This window comes from Garra rufa, chromosome 3, assembly GCF_049309525.1.
Source record: "Garra rufa chromosome 3, GarRuf1.0, whole genome shotgun sequence".
In the NCBI taxonomy this organism is placed as follows: Eukaryota; Metazoa; Chordata; class Actinopteri; order Cypriniformes; family Cyprinidae; genus Garra; species Garra rufa.
Window position 1 is genome coordinate 25,407,322 of NC_133363.1, and position 20,309 is coordinate 25,427,630.

General features: G+C 38.5%; 3 protein-coding genes across 3 annotated transcripts; 2 read left to right on the forward strand and 1 right to left on the reverse strand.

The window, feature by feature from the left end:
• The first annotated feature begins 345 nt into the window (after nucleotides 1-345).
• LOC141331863 (uncharacterized protein F13E9.13, mitochondrial) lies at nucleotides 346-8,223 on the forward strand. Its single transcript, XM_073836902.1, has 6 exons — nucleotides 346-455; nucleotides 537-619; nucleotides 4,297-4,477; nucleotides 4,570-4,720; nucleotides 4,823-4,950; nucleotides 7,956-8,223. Exons 1-6 carry the CDS (start codon nucleotides 383-385, stop codon nucleotides 8,144-8,146), a joined length of 807 nt encoding a protein of 268 aa, XP_073693003.1. The 5' UTR covers nucleotides 346-382; the 3' UTR covers nucleotides 8,147-8,223.
• LOC141331865 (uncharacterized) lies at nucleotides 8,193-14,934 on the reverse strand. The gene is made up of 4 exons (XM_073836903.1): nucleotides 14,795-14,934; nucleotides 13,371-13,528; nucleotides 12,628-12,763; nucleotides 8,193-8,945 (listed from the first exon to the last, which is right to left on the reverse strand). The coding sequence occupies exons 2-4, from the start codon at nucleotides 13,498-13,500 to the stop codon at nucleotides 8,717-8,719; spliced, it is 495 nt and encodes a 164-aa protein (XP_073693004.1). The 5' UTR covers nucleotides 13,501-13,528; nucleotides 14,795-14,934; the 3' UTR covers nucleotides 8,193-8,716.
• Nucleotides 14,935-16,581: 1,647 nt separating this feature from the next.
• Nucleotides 16,582-20,187, forward strand: LOC141331866 (protein C19orf12 homolog). The gene is made up of 3 exons (XM_073836904.1): nucleotides 16,582-16,698; nucleotides 17,433-17,610; nucleotides 19,810-20,187. Exons 2-3 carry the CDS (start codon nucleotides 17,451-17,453, stop codon nucleotides 20,073-20,075), a joined length of 426 nt encoding a protein of 141 aa, XP_073693005.1. The 5' UTR covers nucleotides 16,582-16,698; nucleotides 17,433-17,450; the 3' UTR covers nucleotides 20,076-20,187.
• Nucleotides 20,188-20,309: the final 122 nt, after the last annotated feature.

A 20,309-nucleotide genomic window follows, 5' to 3' on the forward strand; every position in this document is an offset into this window, starting at 1 on the left:
TGACACTCAAGACTGGAGTAATGATGCAAAAAAAATCAGCTTTGAAATCACAAGAATAAATTATGTTTTAAAATATATTTAAAAAGAAAACAGTTATTTTAAATAGTAAAATATTTCAAATTTTTACTGTTTTTCCTGTGATCAAATAAATGCAGGCTTGGTGAGCAAATTAGACTTATTTATAAAACAAAATCTTACTGTTCAAAAACTTTTGACTGATAGTTTATATTATCAACGTGTATCTTTTGCGTGTTAATGTAGAGGATTTAATGCATGTAGCTTGGTTCTTGTCATTACATCCACAACTTTCTATCAGTATATAACCTTTGACCAGTCACATGACACTCAAAACACACAAATCTGGGTTTTGTTCACTGAAGAAATGAAGTTTTTAAATCTTTTCGGACGCTTAAAATCAAATGTCATAGGCATGATTCACGTCCGAGCCTTGCCAGGTATATACATAACGCATTTATTTTACCAGTACAAACTTAACAGAGAAGATATACTGAACTCTTAATTGATTTCTTTTGCAGGAACCCCCCTGAACCGCGCAACTGTCTCTGAGATCACAGAGGAGGCTTGTCGAGAGGCGGAAATTTACCACCACGCAGGACTTGTATGTGTTCACTGCTATTTACAAGTGAAATGTGTACATCATTATAGATGTCTATGTGTAGAATTGTAATCATATCCTCATTCTGAAGTGTAATATAATAATCGCGTAAGTATTAGCGGTGTTTGGTTCGTGAACGAATCATTTGGATCTTTTCAATGAATAACCGGTGTCGGATCCTGGCATCGGTGTCGGATCCTTCTCGAGTCAACTGACTCACTGAACTGAGAATCATCTTTACATGTTCGATTCGCAATGAGCCGGGAACACAAGAGCATTTGAAGTGAACCTGGACTGATGGGGTAAAGTTACTAAAATTGCATGAACTATTTTAAAGTAAACACACTCTTGGTGTGAGCATAAACTAGAACTGAACATGAAATCACAATAAGTAACTTTATTAATGTAGTAGCCTATCGAAAATGGCATTTAACTTTGTTGGAACGTGTTAGTAAGAATTTTTCAACTGGTTCTTTAAAACCAACTGTTCAAAAGGGTCATACCTAGCATCCAATCCACCTTATTTTTCAGATAAGACTGTGTGCGGCCATTTGTAAATTTTATGGATCTGGCTTATTGGATATTGGAGATACTCGGATGTAAACAACAGCATTGATTGCACAGATAATATACTACTGAATACGTTGTTCTGCTTATTTATGCCGTCTAAACCACAGAAAAAAAAAAACAAGTGGAAGCTGCTAAATCATAGAGAAAGACTTAGTAAGCAGGAAAGGGCGCAATATTTTGACAAACTAAAGTTAATAGATGGTAAAGATATTAACAAGCAGTATTAATTAAGATATTAGCCTAATATTTCACCTGCCTAACCAGAAATGATAAGCACAAACACAAAGGTTGTCAAGATTCTTGCTTTGGAAATCCTGGTTCAATTTGGCCAAACTCAACACCTTTTGTTCCTCAGAGAGTTTTTGCACTTTTTTCCTTGATTTGTTATAACTTTTGGCAATCTATAGTACTTCAAATGTTTTTTTTTCCAGTCTGACCGATTAGTACAGCCCAAAACATGACAGTAATTGACAATTTTCAGCAGCAATAATCAGCAAAATTTGCGAGTTTTGTTTGATTCAGTGCCACTGTCACAGTTCTGTCTGTCTTGTCATTGGTTTCTCCCATTTGTCTTCCCCCTGTCATTTTGTTATCATTTGGTTTAGTCCTCGTTTGTATATCACCGTCACCTGTGTTAGATTTGATCGTCATCTGTATCACCTGTGTCTTATGATTAGTCTGTCTTTAAAAGTCTGTCTGTGAGTTTAGTTCCCTGTCGGTCTTTAATGTTGACGTTTGTGATTGATGTTACGTGTGTGGATTATCCTGCCTGTTCCTGATCGTTCCTGAGTGTTTGTTCTAAGAGTATATTAAAATAGTGTTGATTGTTTATCTCATCTCGTCTCGTTCCGTCCAGCACGTGCACCATTATAACAGAAAGACCGACCTAAACAGTTTAACCCGGCACCTTCCCCTGCGTTTATTTTTCCGTCTTTGTTTTTCTCAGTGTTTTGTTTTTTGACTTATTATGGACCCTGCCGTTATCATCATCCTCCTGAAGCAGGGGAAACGCTCTCTCGAGGACCACATCAGAGACTTCATGGTCCTCGCTCCAGCTACGCACTACCCGGACAGCTGCTTGTGCACGTTCTTCCGCAACGGACTAAGTGATAACATCAAGACGCAGCTGTCCGGGGAGGGTCCTCGAGAGAGCCTTGCCGGATACATCGAGTGGGTGCTGGCGTCCTGTGGATCTTCCTGGACTGTCGGTTTCGTCGAGGAGGACGTCAGCCCCACTCATGACCCAGAGAGCAGCCTACCATCACCCCGACACGCAGAGCATGAACCCGAGCGCACCGCGGATGAGGGACTAGAGCCGCGAGCGACAGAGCCAGAGCCCTCTCCGGCTGACCAGGTGCGTGAGCCGGATTCTACATCTGCGACGGTGGATTGCGACGTGGAGCAGATGAGGGAAATGGAGAGCCCTGCCCACTGCAACTCCGCTGGGGGTGAGCTGGAAGACATCTCTGAGGACCTTATTGACTTCTTTGCCGAAGTTATGGATTATAAATCATTTGACTTAATAGACTTTTTCTCTGAGCCACTGACCTGCCTAAGCTTCCCTCCCACCCGCCCTCTTCTGTCTGAATCTGCCTGGTCCCCGCTGGTTCCGCCCAGCCGTCCTGAGTCCCCGCTGGTTCCGCCCAGCCGTCCTGAGTCCCCGCTGGTTCCGCCCAGCCGTCCTGAGTCCCCGCTGGTTCCGCCCAGCCGTCCTGAGTCCCCGCTGGTTCCGCCCAGCCGTCCAAAGTCTCCCAGGTCATCGGTCAGTCCCCTTGCTCACCCTCAGCCCACCATCCATGCAGTGGGCTCGCTGCAGGGATGCCAATCAACATCGGTGGCATGGCTGGAGGATCCCTCAGCTCCGCCTCACAGCCCAGATCTCCACCTCAGCCCTCCGACCCTGCGGCTCCACCACGGCTCTCAACGCCCTCAGCTCCACCGTCGCCCGTCGGCCCACCAGCTCCACCGGGCTCCATCGTCCCTCCGGCTCCGCCTTGGTCAGTCGTCGACCATCCGCCGCCTCGGGACTCCACTCCTCTGGCTTCGCCTCGTCCCTCTGTCCCTCCGGCTCTGTCAGGCTCCTCCTTCCCGTCAGCGTCGCCTTCGTCCTCTGTCGCTCCGGCTCCGCCGCGGACCTCCGGATCTCCGCCTCGGTCGCCAGAGCCTCCTGTTCCACCTTGGCCCTCCGGTTCCGCGGTGTCGCCCTGGTCCGTCGGCTCTCCACCTCCGCCTCGGGTTCCTCTGCCAGCTGCTCTGCCTCTGTCGGTCGGACCCCTGGAGTCGGCGGTCCTCCCTCCACCATGGCTCCTCCCTCCGTCGGCTCCTCCGTGGGCTGTCATCCTGGCTGCGATCTGGGTCCTGCTCTCCTGCTTCAGGTCCCTCCTGTTTCCTCCCTGGCTCCTCCCACCGTCGTCGCCCCCTTGGACTGTCTTTTTTTTGTTACCTGGACTTCTGTTCTGGTCCTCCTCCGGGGGTTGTGTCCTCCGCCGGAGCCCCCTCCTTCATTGACTCTGGTTTCCTGGTTTTCCGCCCCTCTCGTTTTTTCGTTTTTTCCACGGCGCGAGGACGCGCCTTTCCGGAGGGGGGGCGTAATGTCACAGTTCTGTCTGTCTTGTCATTGGTTTCTCCCATTTGTCTTCCCCCTGTCATTTTGTTATCATTTGGTTTAGTCCTCGTTTGTATATCACCGTCACCTGTGTTAGATTTGATCGTCATCTGTATCACCTGTGTCTTATGATTAGTCTGTCTTTAAAAGTCTGTCTGTGAGTTTAGTTCCCTGTCGGTCTTTAATGTTGACGTTTGTGATTGATGTTACGTGTGTGGATTATCCTGCCTGTTCCTGATCGTTCCTGAGTGTTTGTTCTAAGAGTATATTAAAATAGTGTTGATTGTTTATCTCGTCTCGTCTCGTTCCGTCCAGCACGTGCACCATTATAACAGCCACCAATGTGGTCGATTGATGACACGTTGTGAAAACAGTCTATATGTTATTTTAAATGTGACTGAATGAAACAGTCTTGTATATATTAGATTTCTCTTTTATCAGTTGTGTTTTTAGTCAGTGTGTTCAAAGTGTAATTGCTAATTCCAGACAATTCTGTTTATGACAGGATGGGCTGATCATTGAAAACATGCATGATATTCCATACACCCTTGAGGTGGGTCCAGAAGTGTGTGCATCCATGACAGCTGTGTGCGCAGCAGTCAGGGGCCTTTATCCATCTTGGCCGCTTGGTGTTCAGATTCTCTCAGCTGCAAACCAATCAGCGTTGGCTGTTGCCCTGGCCTCAGGTGTTCGCATGACTGTACAAGCCATCATGAATGCCATTTCAATCCGAAGTATTCTCTGACAAGATATTTAATGAATATCAACTTCTCCACAGGGCTGGATTTTATCCGTGCAGAGGGGTTTGTGTTCTCACACGTTGCAGATGAAGGCCTGTTAAATGCTTGCGCTGGTGAGCTGTTGCGGTACCGCAGACGCATTGGAGCAGAGCATATTCAGATCTTTACAGACATCAAGAAGAAGCACAGGTATCATTAGATCCAGCCACAGAGCTCTAAAGGAGGCACAGTAGAGTTTGGTGGTTTCTGTTATTGTGTCACATGAGTTATATTTAAATATGGTCATTACAGCGCTCATGCCCTAACTTCAGACGTCAGCATAGCTGAGACGGCTCAAGCAGCTGAGTTCTTCCTCTCTGATGGAGTCATCGTCACAGGAACTGCCACTGGAGCACAAGCTGATCCCGAGGAACTAAAGGGTGAGTCTGGCAGCCTAATGGCATGATATATTTTAATGAGTGTAAAAGTGGTGTGTGTATTTTTGTTACATACTACATCTTTAATATCTTTAATAATATAAGTTAAGATGTATAAATAGAGTTATTTCACGACGCGTCATCAATCGGCCATATTGGCGATACTGAACGTAAACAGTGCCACTGAACAGAACGAAACTTGCATATTTCTTGCATATTTTTATTTCATTAAAAAAATATATATCATGGTCTCCACAAAAATATTAAGCAGCACAACTGTTTTCAATGTTGATTATAAGAGTTTTTTTTTCCATGAAAAACAAATCAGCATATTAGAATCATTTCTAGAGGATCATGTGCCACTGAAGACTTGAGTAATGGCTGCTGAAAATTCAGATTTGCCATCACAGGAATTTATAACTCAAATACATTAAAATAGAAAACAGTTATTTTAAATTGTTCATAATTTCACAATTACTATTTTTACTTGATTTTTGTCAAATAAGCTGTACAGCTTTAAAGAAGAAGTTCACTTCCAGAATTAAAATTTCCTGATATTTACTCATCTCCATGTCATGCAAGATGTTGATGTCTTGCTTTCTTCAGTCGCATGTTTTTTTGAGAAAAATATTCCAGGAATTTTCTCCATATAATGGACTTTATTGGTGGCCAACAGGTTAAAGGTCTAAATTGCAGTTCCAATGCAGCTTCAAAGGGCTCTACACAATCCCAGCCAAGGAATAAGGGTCTTACAGTGAGGGAAAAAAATTATTTGATCCCCTGCTGATTTTGTACGTTTTCCCACTGACAAAGAAATTATCAGTTTATAATTTTAATGGTAGGTTTATTTGAACGTGAGAGACAGAATAACAACAAAAAAATCCAGAAAAACACATTTCAAAAACCCTTGTTGGCAATCACAGAGGTCAGACGTTTCTTGTAGTTGGCCACCAGGTTTGCACACATCTCAGGAAGGATTTTGTCCCACTCCTCTTCACAGATCCCCTCCAGATCATTAAGATTTCGAGACTGATGTTTGGCAACTCAAACCTCAAAAGATTTTCTATTGGATTAAGGTCTGGAGACTGGCTAGGCCACTCCAGGACCTTAATGTGCTTCTTCTTGAGCCACTCCTTTGTTGCCTTGGCCGTGTGTTTTGGGACATTGTCATGCTGGAATACCCATCCACGACCCATTTTCAATGCCCTGGCTGAGGGAAGGAGGTCCTCACCCAAAATTTGACAGTACATGGCCCTGTCCGTTGTCTCTTTGATGTGGTGCAGTTGTCCTGTGCCCTTAGCAGAAAAACACCCCCAAAGTGGTGGAGATGGTGTTCTTGGGGTCATAGGCAGCATTCCTCCTCCTCTAAACACGGCGAGTTGAATCGATGCCAAAGAGCACGATTTTGGTCTTATCTGACCACAACACTTTCACCTAGTTCTCCTCAGTTCTCCAGCCTTGTGTAGGTCTACAATCTTGTCCTTGACATGCTTGGACAGCTCTTTGGTCTTGGCCATGGTGGAGAGTTTGGAATCTGATTGATTCTTTTATACAGGTAACAAGCTGAGATTAGGAGCACTCCTTTTACCTCTATAAAAGACACCTGGAAGCCAGAAAACTTGCTGATTGATAGGGGATCAAATACCTATTTCACTCTTTAAATTGCAAATCAATTAATACATTTTTTGAAATGTGTTTTTCTAGAATTTTTTTTGTTGTTATTCTGTTTCTCACTGTTCAAATAAACCTACCATTTAAATTATAAACTGATAATTTCTTTGTCAGTGGGCAAATGTAAAAAATCGTCAGGGGATCAAATAATATTTTCCCTCACTGTATCTAGTAAAAAGATTAGTTATTAAAAAAAAAAACAATAATAACAATTATATACTTTTTAACCACAAATGCTGGTCTTCCACTAGCTCTGCGATGCACATGCGCGTTTTCATGTATAATGTAATCATGTTGGAAAAATCACGCAGTTAAATCTTCATCTGTGTACCTTGGTTAAAAAAAACGGAGGGTTCCAACTTCAAAATCTTGTTTTGTAAAGGCGTTTGTCTTTCTTTTGCATGTTCACTTTGTAAACACTTAGTCAGTACTTTTGCCTACATCACATGTGATTATGTGTGTGTGATAGATCTAGTGCAAGATGAGCATTTGTTGTTAAAAAGTAAATAAATTAGTATTTTTATTAGAAAATGACCAATCGTATTGCTAGATAAGACCCTTATTCCTCGGCTGGGATCGTGTAGAGCCCTTTGAAGTTGCATTAAAACTGCAGTTTGAACCTTCAATCCATTGGCCACCATTGAATTCCACTATATGGAAAAAAATCCTGGAATGTTTTCCTCAACCCTCATTTCTTTTCAACTGAAGAAAGAAAGACATGAACTTCTTGGATAACATGGGGGTGAGTAAATACCAGAACATTTTCGTTCTGGATGTGAACAATCTCTTTAACACTAATTCACTTTTGTGAGACTCTCAGCATCCCATTTAAAGATTAATCTGATAATTTGGAGGTTAAGCCGCTTTTGTTATCTAATGAAGCCCATCAGCAACATGTTTAAGTCCTTTAAAACACTAGTGTCCTTTGGGGAGAAAAGATGCCGCACCGTCTCCTGCCCCGGCCTGCTTCCTGCCCTCCCTCAAAACTAGTGGGCTTGTATGGGCTAACATAGACACCAGCACTGCCAGCTATTTTAAATCCCACTTCCAGATGGCTGGTGATCATGGAAGGCTGTAAACATAGGCATGAAAACCAGGCCCAGCCTAGTCTGCCACTGCCCTGCTGCCTACTTTGGACTTGTGCCCATTGCCTCACTTAGTTCTGATCCATTGGACTGGGGAAACTGTCAGATGGAGGATGAGCCACAGTCTGCCAGAATCCTCATTACAATGAAGGAACAACATGTTTTTGTATTTTTATGCATGCATGTAGCAGAAAGATGTCCTTACACTCATGTTTTCCTGACCCCTTTTTCTGAGCCCTATTTGTGTAACAGAGGTTACCCAGTCTGTCCGGATCCCCGTTCTCATCGGCTCCGGTGTAACCCATGATAATGTGGAGCACTACCTTCAAGCAAGTGCCATGATCATTGGCTCGCATTTCAAGAAAGGAGGTTACTGGGCAAATGGTGTGGATGCTGAGAGAGTCAAGAGGTTCATGGGGAAGATGCATGAACTTCGGGAGTAACTGTTGTATTTCAAATCGAACAATAAAAAAATTATTATGAGCAATGTGAAGATAAAATATTTATTTTTTCACTTTTTAAAAGGTTTTATCAAATACATTCTTGAAGATAAAAAATAAAGCAACACCCAAAGAGCATTTAAATATACAAAGTCAAAACACTTGTAACAATATGAATCACTGGCAGTAAATCACAGCATATATTGATGTAAAAAAATGCATTGCCTTGTACAGTACAGTCCTCAATTTATTTTAGGCTTTAACACTGAATGTTTTTTTTTTCTTTCAGCTAATATTCATGCACCAGTCACAGTTAAACTAAAATAGAAGCACACAAACTCTAAAATCCTACACTATTAATAAATTTTGTAACATGCTTATTTCAGTGTCAGACTATCAGTGAGACTTTCTCCTTAAGATAATACCACACTGCATTTAACGAAATGTTTTTCTTAATCCATCCATATTTGGGAATGGTTTTATGGCATGATTTGCAAACATACTCCCTTAAAACGACAATTCATTTATCAAAAGGCTGGTTGTTCAGTGGTTTCAGATGCGATTGATTTTTCCTCAATAGTTGTAGAGGCGCTGAGTGGGCTGTTTGAAGTAGCCAAAGCGGCGCTCTGAAGGCGAATAGCGTGTTCTTGCGAGGTTCTGCCTGTTGAGGGCTCCACGGGTCAGCTTTCTGTGCTCATTATAGACTCTGGCACGCTGCACTGAGAGCAGAATGGTGCTGCAGGGCGAAGGGCTGCCCCATGCAGCTAACCGCCAAGAAACGTGACGTCTGATTGGCACAGGCCTAAAGGGGTAGATTGACAAATCACAAGCCAACATAACCACAGTTACAACATGGAAATATAGGTTACATACCAGTGTGATATCCTTGGACTTGTTTTCTTCATATTATTTGAGTATGACTAACGTGCATATGCCTGAAGCCATACATGTGCCCCGTATGGAATGTAACACTCAATCTACAGACCTAGCTTTTTTTTGAGTGTTTATAAAATATTGTTTAATAGATAATTCCGTACATATCGTATGTTATTTACACTACTATTCAAATGTTGGGGACCTGTAGTTTACCCAAAAATCTAAATTCTGTCTTTAATTACTAACCCTCATGTTGTTTCAAACCCGTAAGACCTTCGTTCATCTTCAGAATACAAATTAAGATATTTTTGATTAAATCTTTCTGACCCTGCATTGACAGCAACGCAACTACCACGTTCAAGGCCCAGAAAGGTAGTAAGGACATCATTAAAATAGTCCATGTGTCGTCAGTGGCCCAACCGTAATGTTATGAAGCTACGAGAATACTTTTTGTGCCCCAAAAAAACAAAAATAACATTTTTATTCAACAATGTCTTCTCTTTTCCGTGTCAGTCTTCGACACGTTCATGCAGAAAGGTTAAATAAAAATGTTATTTTTGTTTTCTTTGAGCACTAAAAGTATTCTCGCAGCTTCATAAAATTACAGTTGCACCACTGATGTCACATGGACTATTTTACCAATGTCCTTACTACCTTTTTGTGTCTTGAATCTGTCAGTTGTGTCGTTGTCTATGCAGGGTCAGAAAGCTATCGGATTTTATCAAAAATATTAGGGATGCACAGTATTATTAAGACCGATATCAGAATCAATCTGTAATGGCTTTAAATGTAAACGTGTACTCAGGGTGTGCTAGCGATTTGATCACATCAGCAGTGTGGCTCATTCTTGAAGCAAAGTTTTGCCTGATTAATGATTAGATTCACTGTTTTGGATTGCTGCATTCAATCTAAGAATGCACATGCAGAATGATGTGTTCGATGTGTGTCCCGCAGTAACCTCCACACAGCTTTCAAAGCATACTCATCCGCGGATGAGCGTGGATTGCCGAGTTCGACACATGCGCAATACAATTGTTTGGACTCTTGCGTCTCTGCTGCCTTTTTTTGCACATGCGCTGTTGTATGCGGACAGTCAAAGTATACTTTGACCTTAAACAGTAAAAGCATGTGCAGCGGCAGCCTCCCCCGGATCCTAATGCCTGTTCGGTAAGGAGTTTTAATTCTGTAGGGGGCGCTTTTGGCCTCCTTCTAATAAAATGAAATTAATTACACAAATAACATTTAGACTGTGTTTCTAATTAAATAAAGCAGTAACTGATGTCATAAAATCATGAGTATGTTTTGCTTTAAAGGCAGGGCTCGCAAAATCGCTATCTTAAATACAGATCTCCCGCGGGTCCTTAAAAAGTCTTTCATTTAGTTTTATCAAATTTAAGGCCATAAAAAGTTTTAAAATATTAAATGTTATAAGAAAAGTCTTAATTATAATTTCAAGAGGTCTTACAGTTGGAGACAGAAAGACAAGAATCGCGATATGGCTGATTTAAACTTTAAAAGGCAATGATGTCATTGAATAAATATGAGCGCTGCACGTTTCAAAGTCAAAACACGGTGAGGATCTCTTTATGTGACTGTATCTGAAAGGAAACCGACTGTCCTTAGAAACTTGTCGTTGGCATTTTGATTTAATCTTTACCTTTTTAAGCACAGCCATGCTTTGTGTACAGCCGTTACCGAGGCAACCGCTATTTTTCAGCACTCTTAGGGGCCGTTCACATGTCACATGCCACTTTCTTCCTTATCAACAAAGCGCTCAGGCGCTTGCGCTCTGGAAGCATCTGCCGTTTCTTAGCCACCATCAGCTGCGCTCTAGCTCCAAGCCTATGCGTCTCCATGCATTGTTTCTTCTATTAGCGTCAAAATAATGGGGGCTTGACAAATCATAAAGTTCAGGAAATCCCTGGACCACAATGATGAGCTGCTGGAAGCTGATTGGTTGGTTCATGTCACATGACCTGCGGTGCGCTTGTGGAATTCTGAAAAGTTGAGATGTTTTTATCTCGATGTGGCGCGGACGCGCCTGGAAAAAACGAGCGTGTCGCACCGCGTGCGCGTCGCGACCGCGTCGCTTCCATTATCCATCTACATTTGAAATAACGAACTTGAGCGCGCAAAAGACACTACATGTGAACGGCCCCTTAATGCGCCACCTCGTGGCAGTGAATGAATTTGCATTTCCAATAAGCCTTTCTTGCTGTTTATGGTCAGAGCCACGCAAATATCGACCCAAGTTTTTATGCAGCAAACAAATAGAGTTGTAAATGTGAAAGAAGTTAATGTGCCTTCTAAAAACCTAAACAATTAAGACATTAAAATAAATATAATAATTGATATGCTTGATTTATCCCTTTTAATGGTCTAAAGGCTGAAATGCCATGGAATAAAATTTTTGCTTTTGTGAAAACCTGTCTCTGAACTGTAAATCATGTCATTTTATGGCTTACTATGTTACCGTAGACATTGTCAAACTTATACTGTGTTCATTTTACTTGTGCAACTCTTAAAATGGTCATAAATAGCCTAACATTTCTGCAGATATCCTGTAAATAGTGAAATAAAATTTCTTCCTTGATATTTGTGTATTAAAAATATTTTGCATTGATAATCAGACTCTTGTCTAGTCTTGGCCCAAAGGGCTAAGAGAGATTTTGAAATTGTGCGACCCCTGTAAAGGTCAGAAGCTGAACGAATAAAACTTGAATAAAAAAAAAAAAAAAACACAAACATGACACTTGTATATTAAATAATTTTATATATACTGATTTATTAATGTGTAATGTTACATTTTTTAAATTATGAGCTCTAAAAGATTTTCAGAATTTTTACAACAACTCTTTTGCTTTAGACATTCTACAAATGTTACCGCTGCATTTTTCTAAAAAAAAAAGAAGCAGCGATGTGCTGTCATTATAAAAGAACTTCATTATTGTTTATGTAATTCTAACAAGTTAAAAACTAACCAAAAAAAAAAAAAAAACATTTTTAATAACATAATATGACAAAATAATTAAATAATATAATTTAATAGAAAATAAATAATAGGCTTGGTGTTGTTTCCAAACAAAAGGAAATATATAGGTATCAGCATCGGCTATTAGCCGAAATGATTTAAAAAATATTTGAAATATATATGCATCCCTAAAAAAAATCTTAATTTGTGTTCCGAAGATGAACAAAGGTCTTACAGGTTCAAAATGTGTGGAACATTTCCACAAATATTTTAAATGCAACTGCCTATATTAAACATCACTGTTTTTACCATTAATAATAAGAAATATGATATTACAATGATTTCTGAAGGATCATGTGACACCGAAGACTGGAGTAAAGGCTGCTGAAATTTCAGCTTTGCCATCACAGGAATAAATTACATTTTAAAATATATTGAAATAGAAAACATGATTTTAAATTGTAATAACATTTCATAATATTACTGTTTTTACTGTATTTTTATTCAAATGAAGTGCCTTGGCAAGCAAAAAAAAAAACTCACACATTTAAACTTTTTTTTTTATATGAATATTAGCTCTAGAAATGAGTTCTAGAAATTATACTGTCTTAAAAGTTCTAACTGTTGTTAAATGTACCTGGGCATGTCCTCTGTTTCTTCATCTGAACCAAGGTCTTCCTGATCAGGCCTCATCTGGTATACAGACATGCTGGGGTGCTCGATCAACAGGTTCTCAAGAATGTTTGTGTCAGGTGAAACAAGTGACTGATTCTCTGTACAGGAAGCATAAATTACATAACTTCAGTGACATTAACATAAATGCAGGTCCAATTCCAATTAGGGATGTCAGAGCAGGGTCAACAATTGAATTCACGTGGTAACTTTTTTCTCCTTTCTTTCACAAGACCAATGAATAAGCTATACATTATGAGGGATACTGGGGCTAGTTGTCACACAGGGGTGTTTGCCACAAGGACGATAACTAGTTTCAAATGTTAGACTTAAAGCTAAAATATCTAAGATATTTTCAGATGAGAAAATTAAGGTTTAACTACTGTTTTAACTGCTCAGCTCAGTGCTATTTTTGTCACACATTTATATAATTCATTTATTACAATATGTCACTATTGTACTTTGCAATTACTCTTTTCATTTCATGGTGGAAATTGGCTTCCATATGTCTAGTGAACTGCCCCAGTTTCCCTTATATTTCCACTATAACAAACACAAAGGCTAGAAATGAAAAGTACTGACACTTTCACTTTAAGCCTGATAAGATGTGATTACTATTTACATAAAAACCTAAGGACTAGGCCTATTGTACTGAAAAATCAGTTACATTTTTTTTAATAATTGAAAAGTATAACCAAAACAACTCACCGTGTATCTGTATAATAACCCACTCTCCATCATCAAACTCCAGGAGGTTTGCACAGTTATCAGTTTCTTCAACCACATCATTGTCTTTTTCTTCTCCTCCCACCAGTTGTGCAAGGATTCTACTGATCATTTCTGTTATGGCTTTGTCAGACCGCTATCTGTGAAAAAATATACATCAATAAAGAGTTATGATGCCCTCTAGTGGAATCAGCCCCCAATGCAATATTTTGCATGATCCCTTTGGTAAGATATTTAAATGAGCATGTTTAGCATGCAAGTATCTTTCCCTCTCACTGTTGCTAAAGATGTTGATGGAAAGTAACGTGCAAAATGTTTCAGGTGTCACGTCAGACGTAGACAGTTTTACGTAATATTAATGTAAGGTCATGTTCTGCTGGTCTGGTACAACTAACGCACTTGGCACGCATCAGAGACACGGTGTTCCCTTCCACAGATAGCTTATTTTTAACATAGTCTGGAATTCCTTTCCAAGTTTAGCGTGATTTTAGACTTAATTCATGTATGAGTCAGAATCAGATCATTAATAGAGTCGTGTACAGTATCATGTCCAGGCATGCCATCCTACTGTAGGCTACTAAAAGGCAAAACTAGGAGTTATTTTGCAAACTTAATTCTATGAGCCCAGCGTAAAGACACAAAACTGCCATTTTACAGTTTAAAAACTTTAAATAGCATTCTTAGCATAACTTATTTGTGCACACCAGATGACTTAAACAAGATTCGCTAATTTGTATATATAGCACTTTGTAATACAATTAAAGTCTATTTGAAATATTGGTAAAGACATCTGATTTCTCATTAATAAACTCCTTCCAAACAAAGGGAATGCTGCCTTTTCTGTTATTTTTATTACATTATTTACACGACTTCACGTTTCTTGGTCGTTGTTCTATCATCAATCAAAAACTAAACACTGTTAGGCCTATGTTTATTATTAATAACCTAAAATTATCCCCAGTAGACGTCAGTGAACTGGGACAGGAAGGAGCGATCAGCTGTAGCCCTGACCATGTAAAGCATCTAGACTTGTTTACAGTCAAGCGCTGACTGTACATTTCTTCATAGCTACTGAAAGAACTCTACCATAAACACAACAATAACAAAATATGCGGATTATCGAAACAACTATTGTCATTAATGAACATCAAAACAAAAACAGACAACCTGCTTTTGCTTTGCTTCCTATCTATTGACCTTCAGAAAGTTTCAGTGGAGCATGTTAATAAACGAACAGTGTTTAAACACATTTGAGTGGTTAATTACAAAACAGTCCGTTTATTTAACTGTACATATAAGTGCAGTCTTCTCGAGAAAACAAAACACGTTAGCCTACTTTAAACTGACTTTGGCATTTTAGAAAAATGCTGTAAATAGCTGTATAACAACGTTTGAGATTTGCCCACCTTATTAGCTGTCAGAAGAGTAGTTTTTCACAGATTAAATGCTTTATCTTAATTGTGTCGCAGTCGCTCCAGTTGGTGTACAGTCCGGACTTGTTTATGTACGCGAGGCTCCTCCCCCTTGTTCTTGACTGTACTTGTTTTGACGTCGAACAAGCTCCGCCCACGAGGCGGTGCGTCAGTGCTATTCGCACATGCGGATGTTCTTGTTTACATACACAGTGGATGTCTCACAGGTGTTCACAGATGTCTTATACAACTTTGAAGACACACATTTATTAATTTACAGCCGCAGACGCTGAGAGAGACTAGTCATAGTGCTAGGCTGAAACCAGCCTTTAAACTGGTTTCTTAAAGTTCTTAAAATTCAGAACTTAGGGCGTGTTCACACTTGGCGTCTTTTTTTCAAACTGCAAGCGTCTGTTTTACATTATAACCCTATGGAGTAAACCGTCTTTTTAAAAAAAGCCCTGAGCGCTTTTTTTAAACGCCACCGCCGGTGTCTTTTTCTGCAGCTCGGAGCGTCTTTTTAAGTTGAAAAAAGTTGAACTTTTCTGAAGAAAACGCCCTACGTCAAGCGCTTTTTTGACAGCTGACCAATGACAAGCGAGTAGCTAGACCTGTCGTTTCCATAACAACAAGAAAAAATGGGAAAGATGCCGTTATATAGACTTTTATTTTATTGTTGTGAACCGGATTTGCCTCCCCGTTAACTTAAAAAACCGACGTGCAGCGCCAATAGCTTCTTGAGCCTTGTTTCAAAGTCTTTCTTGCTTTCTTGCTTTCTTTCATTTCACAAATGTGGCCCTCTAGTGGCCAAAACAGCGAGGGACAGAATTCTGCCTAACCTGAGCCAATTCTTTATTTTGCTTGTTTACATGATCTCAAAATATCAGAAAAGACCCGCATTATGACAAACAGTGTTGGGGAAAGTTTCTTTTAAAACTAATGCAATACAATATTGAGTTACTTCCTAAAAAAGTAACTAATTGCGTTACTTAGTTACATTTTATGCAAAGTAATGCATTATGTTACTTTTTAAATCTGGGCAGGGCTTTCTTGTTTTTAATCTAAAAAGTTTATGTCTGTACAGTAGACCACTGAAGGAAAAATGTAAACTCTTTAGCAATAAAAAAAGGAAAACTAATGTTAGATTATCTTGAGTAATTTTTGCTTATTAGTATGGATGAATTAGATCATCGAAGGTCGGCAGCAAAGACACTGGTTGATAAAATGGGATTAAATACAGAAAGGATATTTTAGGTTTGCGTTGAATTTCACAGTTTTTATTCATTTTGAGGAATACTGTATCTGTTGTTTTAGTGAGTGAGCTGAATTAATGCATGTTTACATTTATTATAGAAAAAAAGTAACATCTTGCTCAATTTTTCTCAACATGGGGACAGAAGAGCTTTTAATCAATAAATGGGGGAGGAGGGGGGGGTAACTGGCATTACTTATTTAAAAACTAACTCAGATATTTTCTTGTCAATTAAAAAGTAATGCATTACTCAGTTACTTGGAAAAAGTAATATTATTATGTAACTTGTAATGCGTTACTCCCAACACTGATGGATGACAAACATCTTCTTGTAATTACATTTTTCAAATGATTCATATACATTTATCTCATTCGGGTGACTAGCTTGGAACTGACAGGATCTTCAAGAGTAGATGCATAAACTAATCTGACTACCTAATGTGAATTATCTGAGTGTGAGATGTGTCGTGATCATAATAATATTGTCATGGTAGTAATAAATTAAAGTGAGAGGACTCACAAGGCAATCGGCTCCACATCAGACAGCGGAAGTGGGCAAAATGTTGAGTACTTGAGCAATCCCCTACTGATTTCAGCCAGAGTGACTGGAACAGCCGTCTGGTAGCTCCTCTTCAAAGAAGAAAGGGTAAGCTTTTTAAAATTATATATGTGACCCAGTCATAAGTAGCATGGGTCTATTTGTAGGAATAGCCAACAATACATTGTATGGGTCAAAATTATAGTATTATTGTTGTAATATCCAAAAATCATTAGGATATTAAGTAAAGATCATGTTCCATGAAGTTATTTTGTAAATTGTCTACCATAAATATATCAAAACTTATTTTTTGATTAGTAATATGCATTGCTAAGAAATTGATTTGAAAACTTTAAAGGTGATTTTTTTTCAATGTTTAATTTTTTTTTTTGTTTTAACCCTCAGATTCCAGGTTTTAAAATAGTTGTATCTTGGCCAAATATCCTAACAAGCCGTAAATCAACAAGTTTATTTATTCAGCTTTTTCAGATGATATATAAATATTAGTTTCAAAAAAGTTTTGTGGTCTAGGGTCACATACTTTTAATTTTTTTAAAAAGATGATATTGCATAATTAATCATGTTTTTAATTTTTATTTTTCAATTGTTAGCTTGCAGAATGTAGCCTAGTAGTCTAAAATATAAAGGCGGTTTTACTAATAAAATTTGCATATCAAGAAATTATTTGAAAAAGGCTAGTTGTCTAAATGTTTGCAGATGCTCCATGTGAATGAGCAACTTGTTGATTAAAGTACTTCATTTCTGATTGCATATCAGCAAGCGTTTCTGTTCTTCTCATTTGTGTGTAAAAGGGCAAATGAACCATTCGTGTTTATTTCCAGGTTTCTCTTGACATCACAATGAGCACTCGAGTGGATGATGTTATGCAGCTTTGCTGTGAGGTCTCAGCCAGCAGGAAGATGAAAGCGGCCATGAAGAGCTCTGGAAAGGGAGCTGCAGCGGCTGGTGGAGGTGCTTTTGTAGGGGGAATGGTTGGAGGCCCAGCCGGCATAGCTGTTGGTAAGATCATGCCTCTGTTTTCCATGCAATCCACAAACTTTCATCTACTTTCATCACAGGGTGGTGTTATAATATCATCTTGAATGGCATAGTGCAGTGTTTCTCAACCTTTTTTGCCTTAAGTAAGGCTACTCCTTCATCAACACCAAACAAGTGATATGATGTGAAATGATATACACTACAGGTCAAAAGTTTTTGAACAGTAAGATTTTATAAAAAAAATTTTTTAAAGAAGTCTCTTCTGCTCACCAAGCATGCATTTATTTGATTCAAAGCACAGCAAAAACAGTAACATTTGAAAATATTTTTACTATTTAAAACGGTTTTCTACTTGAATATACAGTTGAAGTCAAAAGATTACATACACCTTGCAGAATCTGCAATATGTTAATTATTTTACCAAAATACAAGGGATCATACAAAATACGTTATTTTTTATTTAGTACAGACCTAAATAAGATATTTCACATAAAAAAATGTTTACATATAGTCCACAAGAAAAAATAATAGTTGAATTTATAAAAATGACCCCATTCAAAAGTTTACATACACTTGATTCGTACTGTGTTGTCACCTGATTGATCCATGCTGTGTTTTTTTGTTTGTTTAGTGATAGTTGTTCACGAGTCCCGTGTTTGTCCTGAACAGTTAAACTGCCTGCTGTTCTTCAGAAAAGTCCTTCAGGTCCCACAAATTCTTTGGTGTTTAAGCATTTTAGTGTATGTGATGCGTCTCTGATGCTTAAGAAGAAAACACGATACATTAAGAGCCAGGGGTGTAAACTTTTGAAGATGTATTTTTCTTAATTTTGTGTAAATATAATCATTTTTTCCATTTAGTAGTGCCCTTCAGAAGATACAGAAGATACTCACATTTTCCCCAGAAGACAAAATAAGTTAAATTCAAAAAGTTTTCACATCCTGGCCCTTAATGCATCGTGTTTCCTTCTGGAGCATCAGTGAGCATTTGAACCTTCAGTAATAGTTGCATGAGTCCCTTAGTTGTCCTCAGTGCAAAAAGATGTCAAAATCATACAGTCATTGTTGGAAAGTGTTCAAATACACACACACCAAAAAAAGAATTTGTAATATCTTATTCAGGTCAATACTAAATAATAACATGCATTTTGTATGATTCCTCTTATTTTGGTAAAATAATTAACATTTTGCAGATTCTGCAAGGTTTATGTAAACATTTGACCTTGGTTGTATTATTATATATGATAAATAAAAAAAAAAATTATATTACAAATATATAAATACTTATTTTTACTTATTAATCCTTTATAGCCCTTTTTTTAATTTTAAAGTTAAAATTGAAACCTGTAACAAAAAAAGTATAGCTATTTACCAGGGTTGGGGTCAATTCAGGAATGAACTCAACAATTCCAATTCAAAGAAGGAAATGGAATTGGAATTGGAATTCAACAACAATTACAGGAAACAGAGTTGGAATTGAATTGGAATTACAGGAAGTGGAATTCAATTCAGGGAAATTCCACTGAATTCCGTTTATTGCTGTTTCTGAGCATTTATTTGTGATTGCATTTAGAGACATACATTTGAACTTTATTTATGATGCTTTACAAATATCATGTATGAAATAGAGTTGATCAAATGCAAGTAAATAAAAATGAGAACTGTACATTATGAATTAATAATTGAATGACAGTGGTGATAAGTTTCTGGATGTATTATACATTCAATATATGATTACCACATAATATATGTCTCAACTCACAAAAAATGAGTCATGTTCATTCATGTATTTCATTAACTTTTTATTGCATCGAATTATCATCATTTCCTGAAATTTGGCATGTGTAATGATCATGCTTAACATACTAAACATACAGTACTTTGTGTTTCTTTTATATGTTTGTTGTTTATGTGATTTACAATATTTAATGAACTATAAACTATCAAGCAAATCAAGTCAAATTATTTTATTTAGCAAATCAAGTGGAATTTAGTGGAATTGATTTGAATTCAATTCTGTTTCCTGACATTCCAATTCAATTCCAATTCCATTTCCTGTCAGCTGCATGCAATTCCAATTCCAATTCCATTCCAGGAAGTGAATTGGAATTTACCATTCATTCTCAATTCAATTCATGAATGGCCCCAACCCTGCTATTTACTCTTACAATCAAAGCTTAATCATATTCTGTGCATCTGTTAATATATTATATCACACTAGGTGGTACTCTGGGAGGTCTCCTGGGAACTTGGATGACCAGTGGCCAATTCAAACCTGTTCCTGAGATCATCAAGGAGCTGCCTCCAAAATATAAGGAGAAACTGTACTCTGATGTCATGGGTGCACTGGGCTCAGTGGACTGGACAGATGTGGCTGGCCTCATTGTTCTGGTTATGGGCAGTGCCACTCTGCAAGAGCAAGTGCTTGCTGCTATATTCACTTATGCCACAAAAGAGCTCAAGGCTGAAGTGCAGTATGGAAACTGACCACTAGAGTGTCTTGTAACCAATTTTTAAAGCAGTAACATTGTAGCCTTTTAAAGACAATTAGCTGTCTGTGCATAATGCAGGTTATTCTAATAAAGCAGGTTCATTTGTGGCTTGTTTTGGGGTGGTTTTTAGCTAAAACCGCATAAACTTGTATTCTTAAAAAGTTAACATTTATTGTTTATTTCTTTTTTATTTGAAACATTGAAATGAGTATCATTTAGAAAAAAAAAA

What these genes read in the sequence shown, in the direction of transcription:
- LOC141331863 (XM_073836902.1), top strand. Translation starts at nt 383, where the DNA reads ATGAAGTTTTTAAATCTTTTCGGACGCTTAAAATCAAATGTCATAGGC. An exon ending in TTTACCACCACGCAGGACTT is followed by an intron (nt 620 to 4,296) that starts GTATGTGTTCAC and finishes TGTTTATGACAG; the next exon opens with GATGGGCTGATCATTGAAAA. An exon ending in GGCTGTTGCCCTGGCCTCAG is followed by an intron (nt 4,478 to 4,569) that starts GTGTTCGCATGA and finishes ACTTCTCCACAG; the next exon opens with GGCTGGATTTTATCCGTGCA.
- LOC141331865 (XM_073836903.1), bottom strand. Translation starts at nt 13,500, where the DNA reads ATGATCAGTAGAATCCTTGCACAACTGGTGGGAGGAGAAGAAAAAGAC. An exon ending in GGTTATTATACAGATACACG is followed by an intron (nt 12,764 to 13,370) that starts GTGAGTTGTTTT and finishes CTTCCTGTACAG; the next exon opens with AGAATCAGTCACTTGTTTCA. An exon ending in GAAACAGAGGACATGCCCAG is followed by an intron (nt 8,946 to 12,627) that starts GTACATTTAACA and finishes CTACCCCTTTAG; the next exon opens with GCCTGTGCCAATCAGACGTC.
- LOC141331866 (XM_073836904.1), top strand. Translation starts at nt 17,451, where the DNA reads ATGAGCACTCGAGTGGATGATGTTATGCAGCTTTGCTGTGAGGTCTCA. An exon ending in CCCAGCCGGCATAGCTGTTG is followed by an intron (nt 17,611 to 19,809) that starts GTAAGATCATGC and finishes ATATCACACTAG; the next exon opens with GTGGTACTCTGGGAGGTCTC.